Source organism: Physeter macrocephalus, chromosome 2 (genome assembly GCF_002837175.3).
Source record: "Physeter macrocephalus isolate SW-GA chromosome 2, ASM283717v5, whole genome shotgun sequence".
Classification (NCBI taxonomy): domain Eukaryota; kingdom Metazoa; phylum Chordata; class Mammalia; order Artiodactyla; family Physeteridae; genus Physeter; species Physeter macrocephalus.
The window spans coordinates 32799021-32820564 of record NC_041215.1 but is presented as its reverse complement, the minus strand read 5'-3'; the positions used below and the strand labels follow the sequence as shown (position 1 = coordinate 32820564).

The following is a 21544-nucleotide window of genomic DNA, read 5'->3' as shown; positions in this document are numbered from 1 at the left end:
AGTGGCCTTCAGATAATAAAATCTTAAGTGATTGGTTTGGGCTGAATTGCATATCCCCAGAATTCCTATATTGAAGCCCTAACCCCTGTACCTCAGAATGGGACTGTGTTTGGGGAGAGGGTTATTGAAGAAGTGATTAAGTTAAAATCAGGTCATTAAGGTAAGCCCCAAACCAATCTGACTGGTGCCTGTATATGACAAAAAAATTTAGACACACAGAGAGACATCAGCTATGTGTACCCATAGGGGAAAGACCATGTAAGGACACAGCCAGAAGATGGCCACCTGCAAGCCAAGGAGAAAGGCCTCGGGAGAAACCAAGCCTGACAACACCTTGATATCTTGGATTTCTAACCTCTGGAACTGTTGTTTAAGCAGTTTAAGAATTGTTGTTTAAGAATTTCTATTGTTTAGTCCATGCCACCCAATCTGTGATATTTTGTCACAGCGGCCATTGCAAACTAATACAGTGATAGAGAGATTTTAAATAATTCGTTCTAATGAAGCCTTTGAGTTGAAAGGTATGTTAGAGATTATCTAGAGGATGTGTCTCAGTTGTAGACTGTACCAGGGAGACTAAGTTAATTGTGAAGTTTACCCAGCTACCTAGGGACCCAGTTGGATGGGGATGCTACATCTTCTGACTCACATGGTGCTCTTTCTAATCAGGCCATGCCACTTCCGCCAGATCCAGGGAAATAGAAACCATCAGCAGAGAGAGGCATCCCAAAGATCATCTTCTAATTTTCTATCTCTAGGCAGCTAACAGTGAGATGGTACTAGGATCTTTTAATTATCTGTGAAGGTCATTAGGTATGGAGAGGATCAGCCTCTCTTCAGAAGATGCTCCAGTGTTGAAAAGAGAAACGTTCTTCCTCACTGATAATCAGACCCTGCAAGTTTACCTTGGTTATAATCATCAAAACATAACGTCCAACAGATATTTATTAAGCACCGACCATCTGTCGTGTGCTAACTTCCTCAATAGGAATTCAAATCACTCCTTTTTCTTCTTATAAAAAATCCATGCACTTATTCAACATGTGTTGATCACCATTTTCAAAATGTAAGTTTATTTTAGTTAAAATTTAGAAACTCAGTAATGAAAGAGGGATATAAAATGTGCAAAAAACATATCACAGCAGTCGAGCATGGACTGGATATCAGAAAGGCCAGGGATAGAGACCAGGTTCTACCACTTACTGATTATATATCTTGGGCAAGTTGCTTTAATATTTTTCACATTTGTAAAACGAAATCACAAAAAATCCACTTCATAGGGTTATTTCAAGAATTAAAATAGATAACTATGAAAAATCTGGCACATAATAAATGCTCAACAAGTTATTGTTTTTATTATAGAGTATATGGATAACAAGGAAGAAAAGAAGTTACACAAAAGAATATTCCTTAAAAGAAAAGACTGGAAAATCTTGGTTGGCATAGTATTGATGGTTGCCTTTGTTGACGAGAAGTCAGGTGATTTTTTTTCTTTCTACTTTTCTGTGTTTTACAAATTCCCTATAATCTGTAAACATTTTTTAAGTTCTTTTTCATATGCTTTTCCATTATGGTTTATTACAGGATATTGAATATAGTTCCCTGTGCTCTACAGTAGGACCTTGCTGGTTATCCATTCTGTATAGAATAGTTTGCATCTGCAACATTATTTTTTAACCAAAAATGAAAATTAAACATTATTGTCAAGATACTTACTGGTTCACATGCTGGTTATTTAGTTACACTGGTGAGAGGGCTGTGCTTTCCCAGAGCAGTGTCAGCCCTAATTATCTCACAACCCCAAGGCAACTTGGGGACCCATTACTTCCTATATAGTCTATGAGGGATATCTGGGTCACAAAGCACTGAAATTTCATACACATGCCATAAATTGACAAACCCAGGTTGTAAACACTTAATTTTATGGGTAAAAACAAACATAAACAAAACATCCTTCAATTGTATTAATGGTTTTTGCCAGTCATCACACTGAATTCAAAATCTGATAAAATTCACATGCTTTCTAGTTTCGTGGAAGAACGCAGGATAGGTTTTTGCTGTGTTCCAGGAGGCAGTATTATATTTGCCTATGCGCGTGGAGTGAAGCACATTCACACAAAGCTTACCTAGAACACTAAGGGCGTCTTCTGGGGCTGCCTGATCCTGCATTCACGTTGGGAAGCTGGCATTGAATGACCCATCCTCAGAGCCTCAGCTGTGGTTCTTGCAGTGTATTACACAAACGTAGCGTGCTTATACGCCTCTACCATGTGGTGTGTATAACTGAAGTAAATGGTGGCTTGGACGGCATATCCTCACCCTCAAATCTTATCAGGCACGAGATTTCTATCAGACACATCACATGTGGCTTCTGTATGCTACATGTGTCCCTTTAGCCTTGTTCTTGATCTCAGAGTTGCTTTCATAAAGCCTAGTCAATCTTTTATTTTGCATTTTTAAATTATCATTATTTTTGAAAGATGTTTAGCTACTGCATTGTACTGATGCCATGAGGACAAATCTGAATGTTCTTCAGAAGACTTGCTTCCTTGGGTAAAGCAAGGCAAATTTTGGATCTTGTTACAGCATCAGGGAGAAAACTGAATAACAACTGGTCAGCATGGGGGATAATGGATAACCCCATGCGCTGACTTAGGAGTGGAGTGATGCGCTGAACTAAGATGTTAGAGAAAATGTAGACAGAAACGCGGGGAAATAAAACAATTTCAAAGGAGAAGAGTAAACAACATAAGAAAACCTTTAGGTGAAATATGAGACATTTTTGTGAGAATTGGAGCATCGCAAATTCTCATCTGAGGGGTAAATTTTTTGGGTACTTCAAATGCAATTCTACCTACAGAATGTTCTAAACTTTTTGAATATGAGAGATGCTTTTTAATGTAATAAATTGTGTGGACCCATAAAAGAAAATAGTTGTGGTTTCAGTATTCTCTATTAGCAAACATGTAATGACAAAGTTAAATAAATCTAGGGCCTGACATCTAGGGCCTCTCATTTTCTTTTCTTTTCCTTTCTTTTTTTGTCTCTTTTTTCTTATTTTTTCCTTTTATTTTATTGTTTGTGGGCAACAGTCATGAGCACAACAAATTGTCTCTTTGGAGAGGAGCAAGAATTATCATTCTGTCAAAATTTGGGCTAGTTGCACACTTTTAAAAAAATATTTATTTATTTATTTATTTGGCTGCCCCGGGTCTTAGTCGCGGTATGCGAGATCTTCGTTGTGGCATGCGGATCTTTAATTGCGGCACATGGGATCTAGTTCCCTGGCCAAGGATCGAACCCAGGCCCCTTGCATTGTGAGCGTGGAGTCTTGGCCACCGGACCATCAGGGAAGTCCCTAGTTGCACGCTTTTATATGTTTGTGTGTGTGTGTGTGTGTGTGTGTGTGTGTTTAAAGGGTACTTTGTTTTTACCCCCAAAGTAAAGATCCTATCTCCTTCTCAAAACTGTAAAGAAAAAAGACAAAAAAATTTCAAAAGCACTTAGTGTTTATCTTTTCGTATCTAAAGAAAAGAAAATGTGTGTGTGTGTGTGTGTGTGTGTGTGTGTAGGTACAGAGGCATACATGTGTATACACACACACATACACATTGAACCAAGTACACAAGCACACACTGACTATGGCAGTTCAAATACGTTATAGGGCCTCTCATTTTTAACCTAGATCTTAAAAGGAGGAAAAGAGATGAGAGGTGGTGACAGTTATCCACATCAAAGTTTTAGCTGCAAAGCCGCCCTGCTTGTGTCCCTGGAGTTGTACCCTGTGAGCATTTCTCTTATGTCTAGGCTTGGTTGGTAGAGTGCGCTAGAGAGCCATTGCAGGGCCACGGAGTTTAGCAGGCACTTGTCTGGGTTCCTGCCCTACTGGATGGTGAGTCAGTGCTGCACAGGTGAGCTCCAGCCCACACGTCCGCCACTGGTGGCAGCTTCCACAGGTGGCTCTCTCTGACAAACTTCTTGGCCATCTGCAGGCTGCAGGCTACCATGGTAACGAAAGGTCAGGATCTCAGACTGTGAGGTAGGGAGGGGGAGCTCTCCTGGCCCCCACTTCCTTCTCTGTCCACCCTCTCAGCCTAGATGAAGTACGTGATTTTTCACACTCGCTATTTCTGGACCCCTTACTGTCATTTTTATCCAGTTTAGTAGTTAACCACCTTCTACTAGCTACTAAATTTTTCCTTTCAGACAACACGGACCTTGACAGATAGAGGTGTCTTCTAAATCCTGTGACAAAAGGTGAAGCATTTCTAAGAAGCCAGCCCCGCTGTCCCCCAAGGAACAGATACAGTGTCAGTCCCCTACTTATTCAGGGCCCTGGTGATTCAACAAGGGACATTTATGTAAGACCGCTGGGAACGTATAAAGACAGAGAAAAAGTTTAATTTTATCTATGCTTCTCCTAATCGGGAGCTAAGCCCTTGACCTGCTGCCCGTGGATAGACTTCAGGAGTGTCTATATGCCTCCAAAATGTTATGCAAAATAAAATGTGTTTATAGCTTTCTTTATCTGCTTAAAGGGTGTGAGCCCCCTGAAATATGAATAATCACTGATTTTAAATCTTTAGGGTTGTACTCGTAGAAGGCCATTTATGTAACAGGATAGACATAATCATAGGACTATGGTCTTCACGGGGAATATACAATGAGAAATGGTGAGTAAAGTAGGACAATAAAAATCATTATGATGATATTAGTAGCTCTTAGTGATTCAATGCCTACATTATCCCAGGAGTCAAGGTACATATGTGACGTAGGTATGATGATTTCTACCTTGTAGATGAAGACACTGCAGCACGGAGAGATTAAGTAACTTTCTTCAGATTCTATAGATATTATGTGTTAATGCGGGATTTATTCTCACTGTCTTCAGAGATCATAATCTCTTCAATACAGAGTGCCTTCCTCTATGTACATTTCCTGACCATCAACTATTCAACACTATGAGTGACACAGAAAAAATATGCTTATTTTGTGAAACTTACACAATACTTAGAGTGATAGGAAAAACTTTTGCAAAGAGCTAGGCTAGAATAAAATACACTGTTTCAGAGTAATACTATGCCCGCCCCCCCTCCTCCCGGAGCTGATGCATATAGCACGATCTGGCTGGTCCTGCCTTCTTAAGAACTTGGAATTTTCTAAGAGGTGTCTTTTTCTTCAAAGCTCCCAGCAAGTTGCTACCCTTTCATCACCTGCATGAAGTTTTTCCTGACTGCTAGCTCTATCATTTTTTCTTCTTAACTCTTGTAAACTAGGTTTGAGTCTGGCCAGTAGTGTGCAGTGGCTGAGGGTATGGCAGTCAGAAGCATTATGGGCCTTGCAGGTGGAGGACAGGGTATCTAGTCAAAGTCAGAAAGCAAAAGACCGTAGGGGGAGGGATGGAGTGGGAGTTTGGGATTAGCAGATGCAAACTATTATATAGAGAATGGGTAAACAAGGTCCTACTGTAGAGCACAGGGAACTCTATTCAATATCCTGTGATAAACCATAATGGAAACGAATATTAAAAAAGAATATATATATATATATATGTATGACTGAATCACATTGCTGTACAACAGAAATTAACACAACACTGTAAATCAATAACAAATTTTTAAAAATACAAAAAAAGAAAAGAGAAGACTGTAAAAACAAATGGAGAAGCAGGATTACTGAGAGGCCTCAAGGTGGTAAAACAAATAAAAAGTGTCCAACCAAAAAGGCAAATGAGCAGAGGAGGGGTGACAATCCAAATGACAGCCAGAAGAGCAAAAAGCAGGTATGAGGACCTGTCCTAGGTAAGTGCATCAGGTTTGGATTCTGAGTTCTGAAATGGTGACCTGGTACCCACTGTGTGCATGCTGGGAGCAGACAGAGGTTAAACGTTTTCCATCCATTATGTGGAATCTAGAAAAATGATACAGATGAACTTATTTGCAAGGAGGCAATAGAGACACAGACGTAGAGAACAAACTTATGGATACCAAAGGGGGAAGGGAGGGTGGGATAACTGAGAGATGGGGATTGACATATATACACTACTATGTATAAAATAGATAACTAATGAGAATCTACTGTAGAGCACAGGGAACTCTACTCTATGCTCTGTGCTGACCTAAATGGGAAGGAAACCCAAAAAAGAGGGGATATATGTATACGTACAGCTGATTCACTTTGCTATACAGCAGAAACTAACACAACATTGTAAAGCAACTATACTCCAATAAAAATTAATTTAAAAAAATGTTTCCCATCCATTGAAGGCAGGATCACTTTCTCTGAATATAGCAGATCCTCAATAACTGTATTTTGAGGATGGTGATAATCAAGTGCAAAGTTGTATAAGTGTGAGGTTCACAGCAAGGAAAGCATAAGGGACCTGAGAGTTTGAAAGTTGTTCTGGGGAGAAGGTGGGATCAGGGATGTGCCTGGACAGAGCCAGTACACAGAGCAGATTCCATACTACCCCTTTCCCAATCCCGTGATGAATTCTGCTTAGGAATCATAGCATCTTCTTCTACCCCGTCTGGACCTGGTCCCATGCTTTTTCCTAGCCCTGTGCTCCAGGAAGCCACAGACAATCTACTGAAGTTAACACAAGCAAGGCAGGGACACAGCAGGTTCACACTAGTACACCCTACTGGTGGTCCCGATTTTATAACTTTGAACCTTCCTAATTTTGGCTATTTAGCTGCGGAGCCCTTAAGTCTCTCCCTGGAATGTAGGATTGCCTTCTTGGCTTCCAGTTACCCTGGGCCTCCCCGCAGCAACTCAAGGGTCTATGGTCCACACAGCCTGGGGACTCCAGGACCCTGTTCCACTTCTGAGAGTCAGTGAAACATGTTGAGTATCACCCCGGTTTAAGATGTTGGCCCTACTTGTGAGCTTGGAGAAAGATGGCGAGTTTGTGGATGAACCAACAGGGGGTGATGGAGAAAAGCAGCTCAGCGACCGTGGGAGAAACACAGAATGAAAATGCAAGGCATAGAGGAGGAGATGCACAGAGTGAATTCCAGAAAGAGTAAATATTCTGGGCCTGGCTAGAAAAGAAGCCATGGTCAGAAACTGGGAAATCAACCTATAGATGTGAGGAGATGATTATAAAGGATTCAAAACCCAAGGAGGAAATCTGCCATCTGTCTTGCAGGAATACAAGAGCCACTGGCTGCAGAGTTTCTGGGGAGGTACTTAAACCCTACACAGAACTCTCAGCCATCTCCTTAAGCCCAGGAGGAAGAACTTGACAGCCAGTGCCAGAGACTGGACATGCTGAGAGCCATGGGACGAGTAGGAGCTCCTGCCAAGATCATAGCCATCTTGGTGTAAGGAGATAGGCTCCTCCCAGACACTCTGACCTCCGTTGCCATCTTTCTTCCTCTTGCTAAAGGCAAGGATTTGGCCCAAAGTTCCTACATTGCAAGAGATACCCAAGAGAGGTGTATTTGGCAATTAGCAAACCACAAGGGGCCGTTTCTGGAAGACCTGATAGATCATCTCCAATTCCCAGGTAAGTGATGCTATTCACACATCTGCCCAAATTTGCCTGTTTTTTTTTTTTTTTTTTTCACTTTGACATGAAAGTCATTCAGGACCCTAGGAAAAAATAGCTGTAAAATAAAAATGAAGAAAAGCTGATGGTGTAGTGCTTTCCAACAGAGAGGGAAGAAGGCTGTGAATGACATGGCCACTGACTATATATCATTGACTTTCCCCAGTCCTGAGCATAAAGTATCTTTTAGCCGAAAGTGTGGATAATAACGTCTGTCCCTGCCTACATCTCACAGATATTTCAGGACAGAGGAACTAATATGACTGGGGTCCATCTGTCACCCCTCCATTTACTGCCCTTCTGGCATTACCAGGGTGATTTGTGGCATTGTCGCTAAGAGAGTTCTTTAAAGATGTCTTCAAATGAAGGGACAGTCATAGCCGTTATTATCGGGGGGAAAAAAGCATAAAAGGAACATGCTCAGCTCATTAGATGGAAGTTTTGCAGAGAAGGACAGCACCTGAGTTGATTTCGACTTTAATTTAGCCCCATTTTTCAAAATGCATTTGCATATTCAAATGGCAGGGAAGCAGGAGGTAAAACTGGTAGGATGGGTGGTTCCTTCCTACGCTGTGGGTGGGTATGGAAACTGGTACAGACTTCAACAGTATGAATTGAGCCAAAAATGTGTAATAACTGACCCAACAATCTTCATTTCTGGTGATCCATTCTAAATTTCAGAAAATTATTTCAGTGTTATGTTTGTAACCGCAATATTATTTTAGGCAATAAAAATTCAAACAACTCAAACTTTAAAGTAGTAGAATCTTGAATGAACTTTGGTGAATGGACTTAATGTAGAAATTACATTTGTAAAGAGATTTAAAAGGTTTAGGAACAATTTTAAAGACACAGAAAATACTTTAAGAAAAAGATTAACCATGAAAAGCAAGATATAAAATTGTCAATAAAATATGGTCTATGTTATATCAAATATACAATTAAAACCTGAAAATGAAATACGTGTAGATGAGAACAGTGTTTTTCTCTCTGGCTGGTTAGGTCTTCTGTATATTCCAAATGGCATCAATAACACATAGAAATGCATATTTTTAACATTCTAAAGATGTTTTCTTCAATAACGTCAAATAACGATCGAGCTAAGAAACAGTCACCTTAGAAAAGAAAGTCATAACACTGATTTAAGGTAGAATCACTTTCAGAGAGGATGACAATTTCATTGTTATTTTTTTTAACTTTGTCACATTATTCCTCACATGACCTTGAAACTATTTAGTTTCACTTTGCCCAAAGACAGAAAGAAAGCCACTTCTCTGGAAGCTAACAATTTAAAAATAATTTTTTCCAGGGTATGAGAAACATACGACCTAGAAGCAGGTGACGTGAATGTCAGACAGCTCAAATGGCAGGAATGTGGAGAGAGAAGACTTGATAGGTTAGCTGCTTTTTCAAATAATTCCTTCCATCAAGGGAACGCATCATTTATCACGGAGCATACTCACAGAGATGAAACATGATCCCAGGGACAAGTTGAAGAGATTAGTTTTCACTAGACACTGGGAATTTTTCTCTGAGAGATTTTCATGAGCTTCTGGGTCACAGGCAGGTAAGACAAAGGTTGTTGTCACTATATATGTGTATGTGCACGGGCACATGCACATACGCAGATGTGAATGTGTACGTGCTCTCATGTGTACACTAATCCTTATCTCTTGGCTTCTTCAGAGCTTTAAAAAATAAACAACCACACTCAACGAGTTGCATGGCAGCAGAGATGCAAACAGAAGACCATAACATTCACAAAAGCCCACTTAGTATGCCTGTTACACCCAAGTCCACTGGGCAACATCTTTCTTAAATGCCTTATGTTAAAGGAGTCCATCATTTGACCAAATCTGGACTAAAGCTAGTCATTAAATTTCCTCAGATGAATGAGATCGATAAGTTTGCAATATATTTACCCAAAACATGCTTCATGACTTCTACAGTGTGGGAATAAAGACCAAATCTGGACTAAAGCTAGTCATTAAATTTCCTCAGATGAATGAGATCGATAAGTTTGCAATATATTTACCCGAACGTGCTTCATGACTTCTACAGCGTGGGAATAAACTAAACTTCAGATTCAGGAGGCAAAACTTGAGCTGTCTCCAATCTACTTTTATTATTTGTTGGGATCACAAAATGCAAAAACTCTATGTGAGTCATTGATTATATACCTGAGATGACAAACAAATATTGGTTTGCATGCCAACTTCAGTTGAATGGATTGGTAGACCTGTTCCTTAATAACACCTTCAACGTATTGGGTGCTTACTGTGGACCTTACATTGTGTTAAACACATATTTAATCATCACAATAACAGGTTGAGGTAGGGACTATAATTGTCCCATTTTACATATATGAAGATACTGAGGTTTGGTAAATTGCCCAAGGCCCCATAGCTGAGTGAGCTGTGAAGTGAGATTAGGAATCTAAGTGATTTATCAACAATTATGTAACTGTTGGTGCTGCCAGGAACAGTGGATTGAGAAGACTGCGAGGCTTCCCTCTAGGCTGAGTGGAAATGCATTTGGTAAGGGTTTAGCAATTTCAGCCATGAAGTTGGAAGTATCATCATACATGCTTTAGCCATCACCCATCCAGTTATTTGGAGACAAAGGCACAGGAGCAGATTTACATGGTCAATTAGATCCAGAGCCAATTCTATAACCACAGTCCTGCTAATGGACATTTTTCTTTATCTCTCCTCCCACTGAAGGCAAAGTCAAGGGATATGAGCATTTCTCCTATGCCTTTCTTTTAAATGAGAAATAATCATTTTAACACCTAAAATTAAGCCAACTCCCAGACAATCACGTTCCTCTCCTTGCCTCTGGGAGAGGGGATGCAACACTCCGAAAGGAGAGCTCCAAGAAAGCATCATTTCTTATGAAGTGGAAGCTACGAAATTAATCATTTTCAGGAAACTATAAGGCATATATTTCTTATATTATGTATATAATAATCCACATTACAGGTACTGTACACACACTTAAATGGGCCATTTATTTTCTGATTGTTTGTTATATGGTGCTGTATTAGCATAGGGTGGGAGATTTTAGGTAGTCTAGTGAGGTACTTTTTATGTCTACTTTAAGCTGTTAGTTTTACTGCGTCTCAGGATGTGTAAGGTTGTCTTGTAGTCAAATCGAGCTATGAAGACTAAATTGAATTATCCCCATGGAACAGATGTTAAATCTCCAGGGGGTGGGCAGGTCCCACAAGAAAGGAATGACAAATTGCAATGAGGATGCTGCATAAATGCAGCCTGCTGGAGAGATTTGTGCTGGATGAGGCCAAGGCTGGTGCTTCTAAGTCTTGAATCACCTTTTGTAATTGATGGGTATCACCTTACCCTTGCTGCCTGATTTGTGGATTCCTTGAACCTCCTGCTCAACTCTGAACTTCCCCACACTCCATAAATGTGAGAGAGTCTGTGAACACTGGAAAAGGACAAAAACACCAACCCTCTCCAAAGTCCTTACTTAGCACAGCTGTGGCTTAGTGACTTGGAACAAAGCTGATTTTGTAGCTGGTACCGTATCTTTGGGGAAACTTTAAGCCTGAGTAGGGGAATAAAAGAGTTTGTACTTGTAATTAACAGTGCAAACCATTCCCTCCCACATGGAATTCCTAAAGGAAAAAGATTAGGTATATAAATGTCCTGTTATTCTCCTCCTCTCTTAGAAAACCACTGTGAATATTTTGGCATATATACTTCCATAGGTACAGGTGGAATTTTTACCCACTTGCTGGGCTAATATTTGAAGCATTAACTCAGTGGTTCTGGGAAGGGAGATTGTGTGTGTGTGTGTGTGTGTGTGTGTGTGTGTGTGTGTGTGAGAGTGATAAGAATTTTCACCTAAGCAAGGAAATAAAGCAATTTGGAAGAAAAATAATGTGTTTTTCCCCCCTTTGAATTGAGAAGCTTAAAACTAAAGGTTCTTTACATGCAAAGTAAAACAGTTTTCCTGAGATTTTTTTCCCCAAGTACATTAGTGATAAATGGATTCTTTGTGCTTCATATTAACAACACTGCCAATTAAACTCTGAGGAATAAAGTATGGTAGCAAAGTTTTAAGCAGATTGGTAAGTGCTCCAGTAGCTTAAAAATCAATGAAACATTTATTACAATTGTGGTTAGGGCTTCTCTCCAAAAAGGAGATGATGAAGACCACCAATATTCCGAAATTCATGTTTCTCTCCTTGTTCTCCCTGATTTTCCCTTTTTGCTCTGTATATTCAGTGACTTATTATTTAATATACCTTATCATTTAATATATTTTCTAACACGTAATGTATGTTTGGAGCTTTTTTTTAATGAATGTTGCCACAGTATAATAGAGAAGAACAAATCTGACTCCATATTGGATCTGTTTTTTTTTTTACTTTAACCTTTGTATTCTATTGCTTTTGCTACAAGTTAAGAATATTGCCCATAGCCTGAAACATACAGGATAGCCCATTCTCCAGGCTCTGAGCTTTAAGGTTATTACACTTTTCCATTAATATAGATAAAAAGTTGCAGAACATAGAATAACATTTGTCTTGTTGGAAGGTTACAGGAATATCATGACCTGAACTAAGTGGACGGCTGCAAGAACAAAGGATTCTGACACCAAGAAGTTTGCACCAACCAGCCACACTCCCTCCCATTTTAGTATAAAAGAAGCCTGAATTCTAACTTGGAGAAGATGGTTCTTTGGGGCATGAGGCCACCATCTTCTCTGTCTGCTGGCTTTCCAAATAAAGTCACACTTCCTTGCCCCAACACCTTGTCTCTAGATTTTTTTGGCCAATCCTGTGGTGAGCAGTACAAGCTTGGACTCGGTAACAATAGGAATTGCAGTTATTTATATCTAAGGCTCAGGCTCTCACACTTTTGAGGCCCAGTTTTTGAACAATGAAAGTGAGCAATGTTTTCTTCAGTTCCTTGTGGTTTAAATTTGTTTCACCAACTCTTGTCACAATGAAGTTAGTGCTGTCCTGCCTTTCAGGTGTGTTGATATTCATGACATCAGTCTAAGCCAAACTCCTAGTAGTGTTTGAGCCCACTGTTTTAGCAGATTAAATTCAATGAAACAGGTATGTTATGAAATATTTTGGGGGAATAATATGGGAGAGTGATGGGTATGGATATGCTTTCCATGGTTCAAGTCTCCTTATCTAGACTCAAGCAAAATATCATTAGCAAGCTAGTGCTTAGTTTAATTAGATAATGAACAAACTTAGTACATGTGGGTAACATCGTCAAGAGTCTTGAGCCTGAGCCAGGGACAACCCTTTAAAACATTACAACCGTTAACCCAAGTGTGACTGTCTTCAAGCAAGCCTGTTTCACACCCTGGAAATCAATAACTACTTTAAAAAAATGTGTTAACATATGGAACCCCCAAACATAAAATATTTATTACAGGTTAAACTTATCAAGGGAAAAGTAGACCTCAAGGTCATTTAAATTCCAGTTTGCCAGGTAGTCCAATGACCAGATTGCAAGGAAAATCAGTATTTGCCTGTCAATGATAGGGTGGTCTACTCTTATGAAAGGTTTTAAAATACTGTGAGTTTAATGGACTTCTGCTTCTGGGAAGATGGAGTAATGTGATTTCCTCTATTTCTCCCACCAAGTACAACTAAAAAACCCTGAACATTATATATAAAGAAAATTTAGGAAGACTCTAAATGGTGGAAAGAAGAAAGCAAGCATGTACTAGGATCTTGAGACCCAAGGAGCAACGTTGGAGGTTTCCCTAGATTTTTCTTTTGCTTCTATATCCTAGACTTGTTGCTGAAGAAGCCAGCAACCCAGAGAGACCAACTGGGGCAGACAAAATATTAGCCCCCATTTAGAAGCCTCGTCTTTCAAATACAAGGGCCAGGAAAGGAACAACAGAATAAGGCAGAATACATTTAGACAATAACTGCTCTATACCAGTGAACAACCTTTAAAAAATACTATGGCCACACTACCATCCAGCCATACTGTAACAAGGTGCCCAAAACCTCCAGCCAGGGAGGTGTCAATGGAGACCAAGTATGGAGCCTGGATTTTATTCCTTGTCGCATAGTAGCAAGCCTCTCCCCTTAGTATCAATGGTGACCACATGCCTAGTGGAGTCTTGATGTTCACCTCCCCCGCCCCAGACAGTAATGAGGGAACCCACCCACTCCCTGCAGGTATGGTGCCAGAGATGGCTTGAGAGCATCAGAACTTTAACCACCAGAGTCCCCCACCAACACAGACATGCTCTGATGTCACTGGAGGTCACATAGAGAGGAGTAATGAGGTTTTCCTACCCCTCCCAGTCAGAGAGTATCCATGAAGAGCTAGCAGGGAACCAGAATGCTCACCCCTCTACACCTAGGAGTAACAAGGAGCCTCCCTTATCAATGGAGGTTTAGTGGGAAATCTGGATTCTACCCCTGCCTAGCAGTATTGAGGCAAAACCCACCTTTCCCCTACTGGAACAGTGTCAGAGGAAGACAGCTAAAACTTAGGATTAAATAGGATTCATCATAATACCTAAAATGTTCAGGTTACAGTAAAAAATGTCTTGTTATACCAAGAAACAGGAAGATCTCAGATTTAATTTAAAAAGACATTCAGTAGATGCCAACACTGAGATGATAAAGGTGTTAGAATTATGCCAACACTGAGATGATAAAGATGTTAGAATTATTTGACAAATATTTTTAAGAGTCATTATAAAGAAAATCCTTCAAATAACAATTACACATTTGAGACAAATAAGAAAATAGAAAGTCTCACTAAAAAATAGAAAGCCTTATTTAACAAGGAAATAGAAGATGTAAAGAAGAATCAAATGAAAATGTTAGAACTGAAAAATACAATATCAGACATGAGAAAATAATGAATGTGCACAATAACAAAAGGAAGGGAATAAGAAAAAGAATTAATCAACTTGAAACTCTAACAATAAAAACTACCTAATTTGAACAACAGACAACATAGACTGAGAAGAAAATGAACAGAGGAACAGGGACCTGTGATTTTATAAGGAAAGATCAAGCATTCATATCTCTGGAATTCAGGAAGGAGATGAGAATGAAAAAGGCTGAAAAAATACTCAAATATATGGCAGAATACTTCCCAAGTTTGGTGAAAGATGTAATCCCTCAGATTCAAGAAACTCAGTGAAACTCAAACAGGATAACCCAAAGAAGTCCACACCATGACACATCATAGTCAAACTTCTGAAAACTAAAAAAAAAAAAATACTGAAAGCAGTAAGAAAGAAATTACATCTTATCTGTAGAGGAAAAAATCAAATAACAGTGTATTTATTTGTCACCAAGTGCTGAAAGAAAACAACTATGAACCCAGAATCTTATGTCCAGGGAACAAAGGCTTCAAAAATGAAAGAGATATCAAGACATTATAAGATGAAAGAAAAGTTAGGGAATTTGTCATCAGTATACACACCCTAAAAGAATGGAAGTTCTTTAAACAGAAAAGAGATTACAAAAGAAGGAATCTAGGAAAATCAGGAAGGAAGAAAGAACAATAATAAGCAAAAATATGAGTAAATACAATATACTTTACTTTTTCTCTTGAGATTTCTAAATTATGTTTGATGGTTGAATCTGTCACACATTTGAGCCCTAACATACCAACAACTTCAACAGCCGAAAAAAAATACTGATATGATTCTAAAAATATAGGGAGAAAATAATAATTAAGATTATATAATAAACTTAATTAAGATAGTTATATAACAGGGAAAGGTAAAGGAACTTAAAGGGATGTAGGGTTTTGTTTTGTTTTGTTTTGTTTTGTGGTGCGTGGGCCTCTCACTGTTGTGGCCTCTCCTGTTGCGGAGCACAGGCTCCGGACGCACAGGCTCAGTGGCCATGGCTCATGGGCCCAGCTGCTCCATGGCATGTGGGATCTTCCCAGACCAGGGCACGAACCCGTGTCCCCTGCATCGGCAGGTGGATTCTCAACCACTGTGCCACCAGGGAAGCCTGGGATGTAAGGTTTTTACACTTCACTAAAATTGATGAAATATCAGTAAACTGTAATAAATTATATGTATATAATATAATGCCTAAAGAAACCATTAACAAAAGCTATACATAGAGAGATATTCAAACACAAGATAAATCAAAATAGAGTCCTGAAAATCATTCAAGAAACACACAGGAAGGTAGAGAAACAAAATAAAAAACAGACAGAACAGACAAAAGAAACAAACAAAAATATATATTTGAGCTCTAATACATCAATAACTTTAACATTACACGTAAGTGGTTTAAATGCACCAATTAAAAAACAGAGGTTGACAGAGTGGATTAAAAAACATGACTGTACTATTTACTGTCTACAATAAACTCACTTCAAATATGATATAGGCATATTTATATTTATATATTTTTCTTCCATTCTTTTACTTTTATCTCTATCTATCTAATATATAACAAAAGAAAGCAAGAAAGGTTATATTAATATCAGATTAAGTAGACTTTAGAGCAAAGAAAATTATCATAAAGTGAGAAGAACATCATATAATGATAAAAGGGTCCATCCATTAGCGACACATAGAAATCCTTATCAACCCTGTGTTTGTACCAAACAATGGAGCCTGTAAAATATATGAGACAAAAACTGATAGAACTGGAAAGAGAAATAGACAAATTCACAATTATAGTTGGAAATGTCCACACCACTATTGATCATCTACTATGTGCAAAGCACCAGTACTGTGAATGCAGTAGTGAAAAAGAAAAAGTCTGGTCCTCATGAAACTCATGGTCTATTGGGGGAAGAAAAATACTAATTAATTAAAATTTTTTTAACTTACCAGCATAATAAGTAGTACAAAGGGAATCTCAAAAACACCAAAAATGTAACCTCTCTTCTTCAAAATGCCCTATTTTTTAACAACAATAAGTAGACAAATATATAATTCCAAAGATGTAGAATTTAATACAATCTGTGGTTCTATTGTTGCATTTCCCAGGGATAACAAAGAGATTCATGTCAGTCCAGTGTAGACTGCAAACCCTGCCCACAGATGGCACAAGCTCACAGCCAGGAAGATAGAATTCTGTAGGTGCCTCTAATGTATTTATTTCTCCCCAAAACACAATTCACACCAATTCAGTCCCTGCTTTGCCTCCAGTTTCACCTGGGAGTCTGATAAGACTTCCAAGAGTGCAATGTAAACATATTATGAGAAGGGGTCAAGGTTAGGATGGGGAAAGCAAGACTTACCCCAAAGTGTTAGAAACCATCAAGCTGAGAAGGATGCTGACTTACCACGGTGTAGATCTGATGCTTCCGCCTTTTAGCCAGGTCAATTATGTTTACTCCATTGTAGTAAAGGTTTTCGATACATCCATGGAAGTTTTTCTTTAAAAAGGTCCCAGGTTTGCCTGGTACTGGAATTCCTCCAAAACTAAGCTTTATGAGAAAGAAAAAAAAAAGTCAACTCTTAGTTATAAGCTCTGAATGAACAGGAAAAGGAAAGTAAGCAAGTGAATTTCAGAAGATTCAACTGTAGCATGAGCCAAGTGGCTCAAATAATTATAGATGCCACTTGATTACACATTTAAAAGGATACTGATTAGGCCACGTAAAAATAACTATAATTGCTTGCTTTTTAAGAGCTTATTTTACAAAACTGTTTTACTTCCTTTCTGAACCCTTCTAATACTAAATAAAACAATAATTTACAGAAGGAGGAAAAAAAGAAAAGAAAATCAACATCTTTATATTTATCTCTTATGCAAATATCTGAGAGCGTACAAAGAAAAACCAAGGAACAAACAAAATATACCGCTATTCAGACCTAGTTTATTCTGCATTGTACCAAAAACACCTTATGAACACAGTTGTTCCCAAATTAGTTTTATAAAGACGAAAAATAGGAAACAATTCAAATATCCCACACATTTAAATAAATGGAGGAAAAAATCGAGAATTGATATGATAGACTCCTATTTAGTTAATAATGGTGCTGAGTAAACATTTGTTATAAAGTGGAAAATGAGTGGAATGTTGATTGAAAAATGCAGGAGTTATAACTGGGTATAAAGTATGATGTCAACAACAAAACATGTGCTTACAGTTTAGACTTGAAGAAATACCCTGAACTATTAATGACAGTTGTCTCTGGGAAGGATATGGGTTACTAGTTTTCTCTACCACTTTTCTTTCCAGTAAAAATTACTACAAATTACTTTTGGAATGGAAATATTCTTTTAAAAACAAACCTGATTTGGTATGAATATTCCTCCTATTATACAAGAAAAGCAGAATACTTTCTTTAATCATGTTTATCCTAACATTATTTAATGAGTAGGCCAGTTTTTCTTCAATGCTTGAAATGTTACCTTTAGCATGTATTTAAACTATTTGAATGCTTCGTGTATTTCAGGAAGATCTGCTCTCCCAATCAGAATGTCTTCGCCTCATATGAATAGCTACAGATAAAGCAAAGCTTACTTCTAGATGTCTACTTTTTTTCCCCCATAAGTTCCACACTATTTTTAAAAAATTGTTTCTTTATACATTATAATATATGATAAGAGTGATTAATCCTGCTGCCCACTTCTATTTACCATTGTTTTACTCTAGATAATCTTTTGATATTTTTGCCTATTTTAATTTTAAAGTTTAATTTCAAAACAATTTTATTTAAAATAATTTGTTGGAATTTTGAGAATTTGTTATTTCCATAAACACATTTACTTGGTAAAGAATAAACATTTTTGAAATATTTCATCTTCCTATACAAGAACCCAGTGTCTTTTTCTATTTTCAAAATATTTTTGATAAGGCCCTTCACTTAAGGTTATTATGTTATTTCTCTCGTTCACATATTCATCATTAACTTAATTCCAGTGAATTTCAAGCATTTAAAAATTTCCATTGTATGGAATCTAAAAAACAAAACAAAACAAAAATGTGAACGACTCATAGATAAAGAGAACAGATTGGTGGTTGCCAGAGGTGGGGGAGTAGGGAGTGGGCGAAATGAGTGAAGAAGGTCAAAAAGTACAAGCTTTCAGTTATAAAATGAATAAGTCACTAGATGTAATGTACTGCATGGAGATTATAGTTAATAATACTGTATTGTATATTTGACAGTTACTAAGGGAATAGCTCTTAAAAATTCTCATCACAAGAAAAAAGTGTTGTAATTATGTGTGGTAATGGATGTTAAATAGATTTAGTGTGGAGATCATTTTACAATATATGCAAATATCAAATCATTATGTAATACATCTGAAACCAATATAATGTTATATATCACTTATGTCTCAAATTCCAGTGTAAATGAATTGTTTTCATTAATTAAACATTTATCAAGTAAATTATATACGCATCTTATTGTTTTCTCTATCCAGATACTCGTATATTAAATAATGTACGTTTTAGTTAATTTCATACAACTTTTCAAAGAAATAATCAGATGACATATTTAAAACACTTAACTCTTTTCAAGCCAAATTGTATATATTTTTTTGTTTCATTGTCCTGATCAAAACTTTCTAAAATATAGCCAAAACTTTTTAAACAACAATAAATAAGAATTATGGTATACAACTTTGGAAAAAAGCCAAAAACAAACAAAAAGGAAGAGTACTTTTGTATATTTCCCAGTACACAGAATATTGATTATGAATCCACATCACATAAGATATCCTTTAATCTCATTTACACATAAATTATTTAGTTGCTTATTTCTTGTTTGTTTGAAATGAGAAATGAATGCTCGGTTTTATCTATTGACTGGTCTTTCAAAAATTCATGTGACAGAATACAAGGTATTTTACATTTAATCTATTGATGGGTTGAATTATATTAACAGATCAGAAATTAATAGATTCTCTTTGATTGAACCACACTATTTGTCTTGAAGTATATGTGATCATATTTTAAATAGTAAATGAATTTGAGCTCTAGTTTTCTTCTTTTGCCAAGTGTTTAGATCATGTCTAAATGTGTCTCTGAGTAAAACTCTGGGAGTTTTATCTTTGACTCTATTTAAAAATGACTCATAACTCTTGAGAAATATTCTGGAAAACTGAAAAAATATGAACTTGTTAATTCCACAAATACTTTGTAAAAATACTGCTCTGATAACTTCTTTGTTGACTTATTGCAGTATTCCAATGTTTTCAGTTTGAGTCATGTGGATTTAAAAAGATTCACTTCCCTTTTGTAATTGTATAAATCAAATTTGTAAGGTAAAAATAAAGTTAACTATTTGTTACTTTTGTTTATTTTTTAAAAACTTTATTATGTTAGAGCAGCTTTAGTTTCACAGCAGAATTGAGAGGAAGGTAGAGAGATTCCCACATACCCCCTGCCTCTACACACGCACAGGACGCCCCGTTACCAAGAGCTTCCACCAGTGGTTTATTTCTTCCAACTGGTGAGCCTACGCTCACACATCATCATCACCCAAAGTCCAGAGCCTACATTACGGTTTACTTTTGGTATTGTACATTCTGTGGGTTTGGACAAATGGAAAATTACATGCATCCAGCAGTACAGTATAATATAGAATAGTTTGCCTCCTCTGAAAATCCTGTTCTCTGCCAATCCATCCCTCCCCCAGCCCCTGACTCCAATCCCTGGCAACCATTGATCTTTTTACTGTTTCAATAATTTTGCCATTTCCAGAATGTCATATTGTTGGAATCATACAGCATGTAACCATTTCAGTTTGGCTTCTTTCACTTAGTAACATGAATTTAAGGTTCCTCCATGTCTTTTTATGGTTTGATAGCTCGTTTCTTTTTAGCTCTGAATAATATTCCATTGTCTGTATGTAGCGCAGTTTGTTTCACCTACTGAAGGACATCTTCGTTGCCTCCAAGTTTTGACAACTATGAATAATGCTGCTGTAAATATTCATGTTCAGGTTTTGTGTGGACATAAGTTCTTATTCTTTTCTATAATTTATATAATTATAAATATATCACGATATATAATTTATATCTAATGAAAATTTTATTCTTTTAATTATTTTAGCCATCTTCCTCAATTTTCCAAAAAAAAATAATGTTCTACTTTACTCAGCTGTGATTTAGGAAAATATTAGTCACGGGGCAATATTGGAAAAGGAGAGAAGAAAATAAAAAACCTTTCTTTTAAATAGAAAAAAAAAGCATTTGAAGGATTTGGGGTAGAGCCTTTTTTAAGTGAAATAGTTTGGAGGATAGTATATATTATAAAACTGTAATTCCCCATTACATGAAAGGAGAACAAAACTCTTTCTAGTCTGGGTAGACGATGTTGGGAGAAAATTGGCAGAGATAAGAGTTACATGGTGTGGGACCTGCTCTTTGAGTCTCTCTAGGAGATTGAAATTTGATGAGGTTTGGGTGAATGAGGATGGGGGTCACAAGATAGATTTTGGAAAACGCAGGGAGTTATTTCTTCCCTGATTCCTACAACAATGATGACTGTAAGCCTATTAAAGAGGCTTCAAATTCAGCATGGCCTCAGAGCAAAGCTTGGCTGGAAGAGACAGATTAGCAATGGCTATGAGAAGTAGCAACATGGAAGTTGCTACTTCCATGTTGAAGTAGAAAAGAGAGCTGCTTCTCAATGGCCTGATCACTGAAGCACTGTGTGAAGTAGGCTACTGAGGTCCCCAGGGCTGTGAGAGCAGGATGGGGAATATGGATGGTCTGAGGATATAAGTGTGTCAAAGGTTGGTAGCTGATACGGAGGTCCAAGTGTCCAGGTGACTAGACCTCACAGCCTGAGGCCATTGCAGGTAGCATGAACAACAGCTGCAGAGGCTGACACTTTACTCCCATGCTGGGCTATCCACAAGCCCGCAGCCAGTGATCTGCCCATGGAAACAAAAAGGAGGAGCAAGAAGAAACCCCAATACAACCCAGTATTTACACAATAGTACAGTAAGTTTTAAATAGGCATTAACTAGTTACCATTCATCAACACGGTTAGATTTTTCTGCTATCAGGGGAAGCAGGGGCCAATAAGC

The 21544-nt window shown here is 37.7% G+C and overlaps 1 protein-coding gene across 1 annotated transcript in view; it reads right to left on the bottom strand.

The window, feature by feature from the left end:
- CNTNAP5 (contactin associated protein family member 5) overlaps positions 1-21544 on the bottom strand; it is an 879838-nt gene that overhangs the window by 408044 nt on the left and 450250 nt on the right. Inside the window, exon 7 of the mRNA XM_024115033.1 lies at positions 16837-16980. Within this exon, the coding sequence (XP_023970801.1) occupies positions 16837-16980 (144 nt within the window). The remainder of the gene's footprint in view (positions 1-16836; positions 16981-21544) is intronic.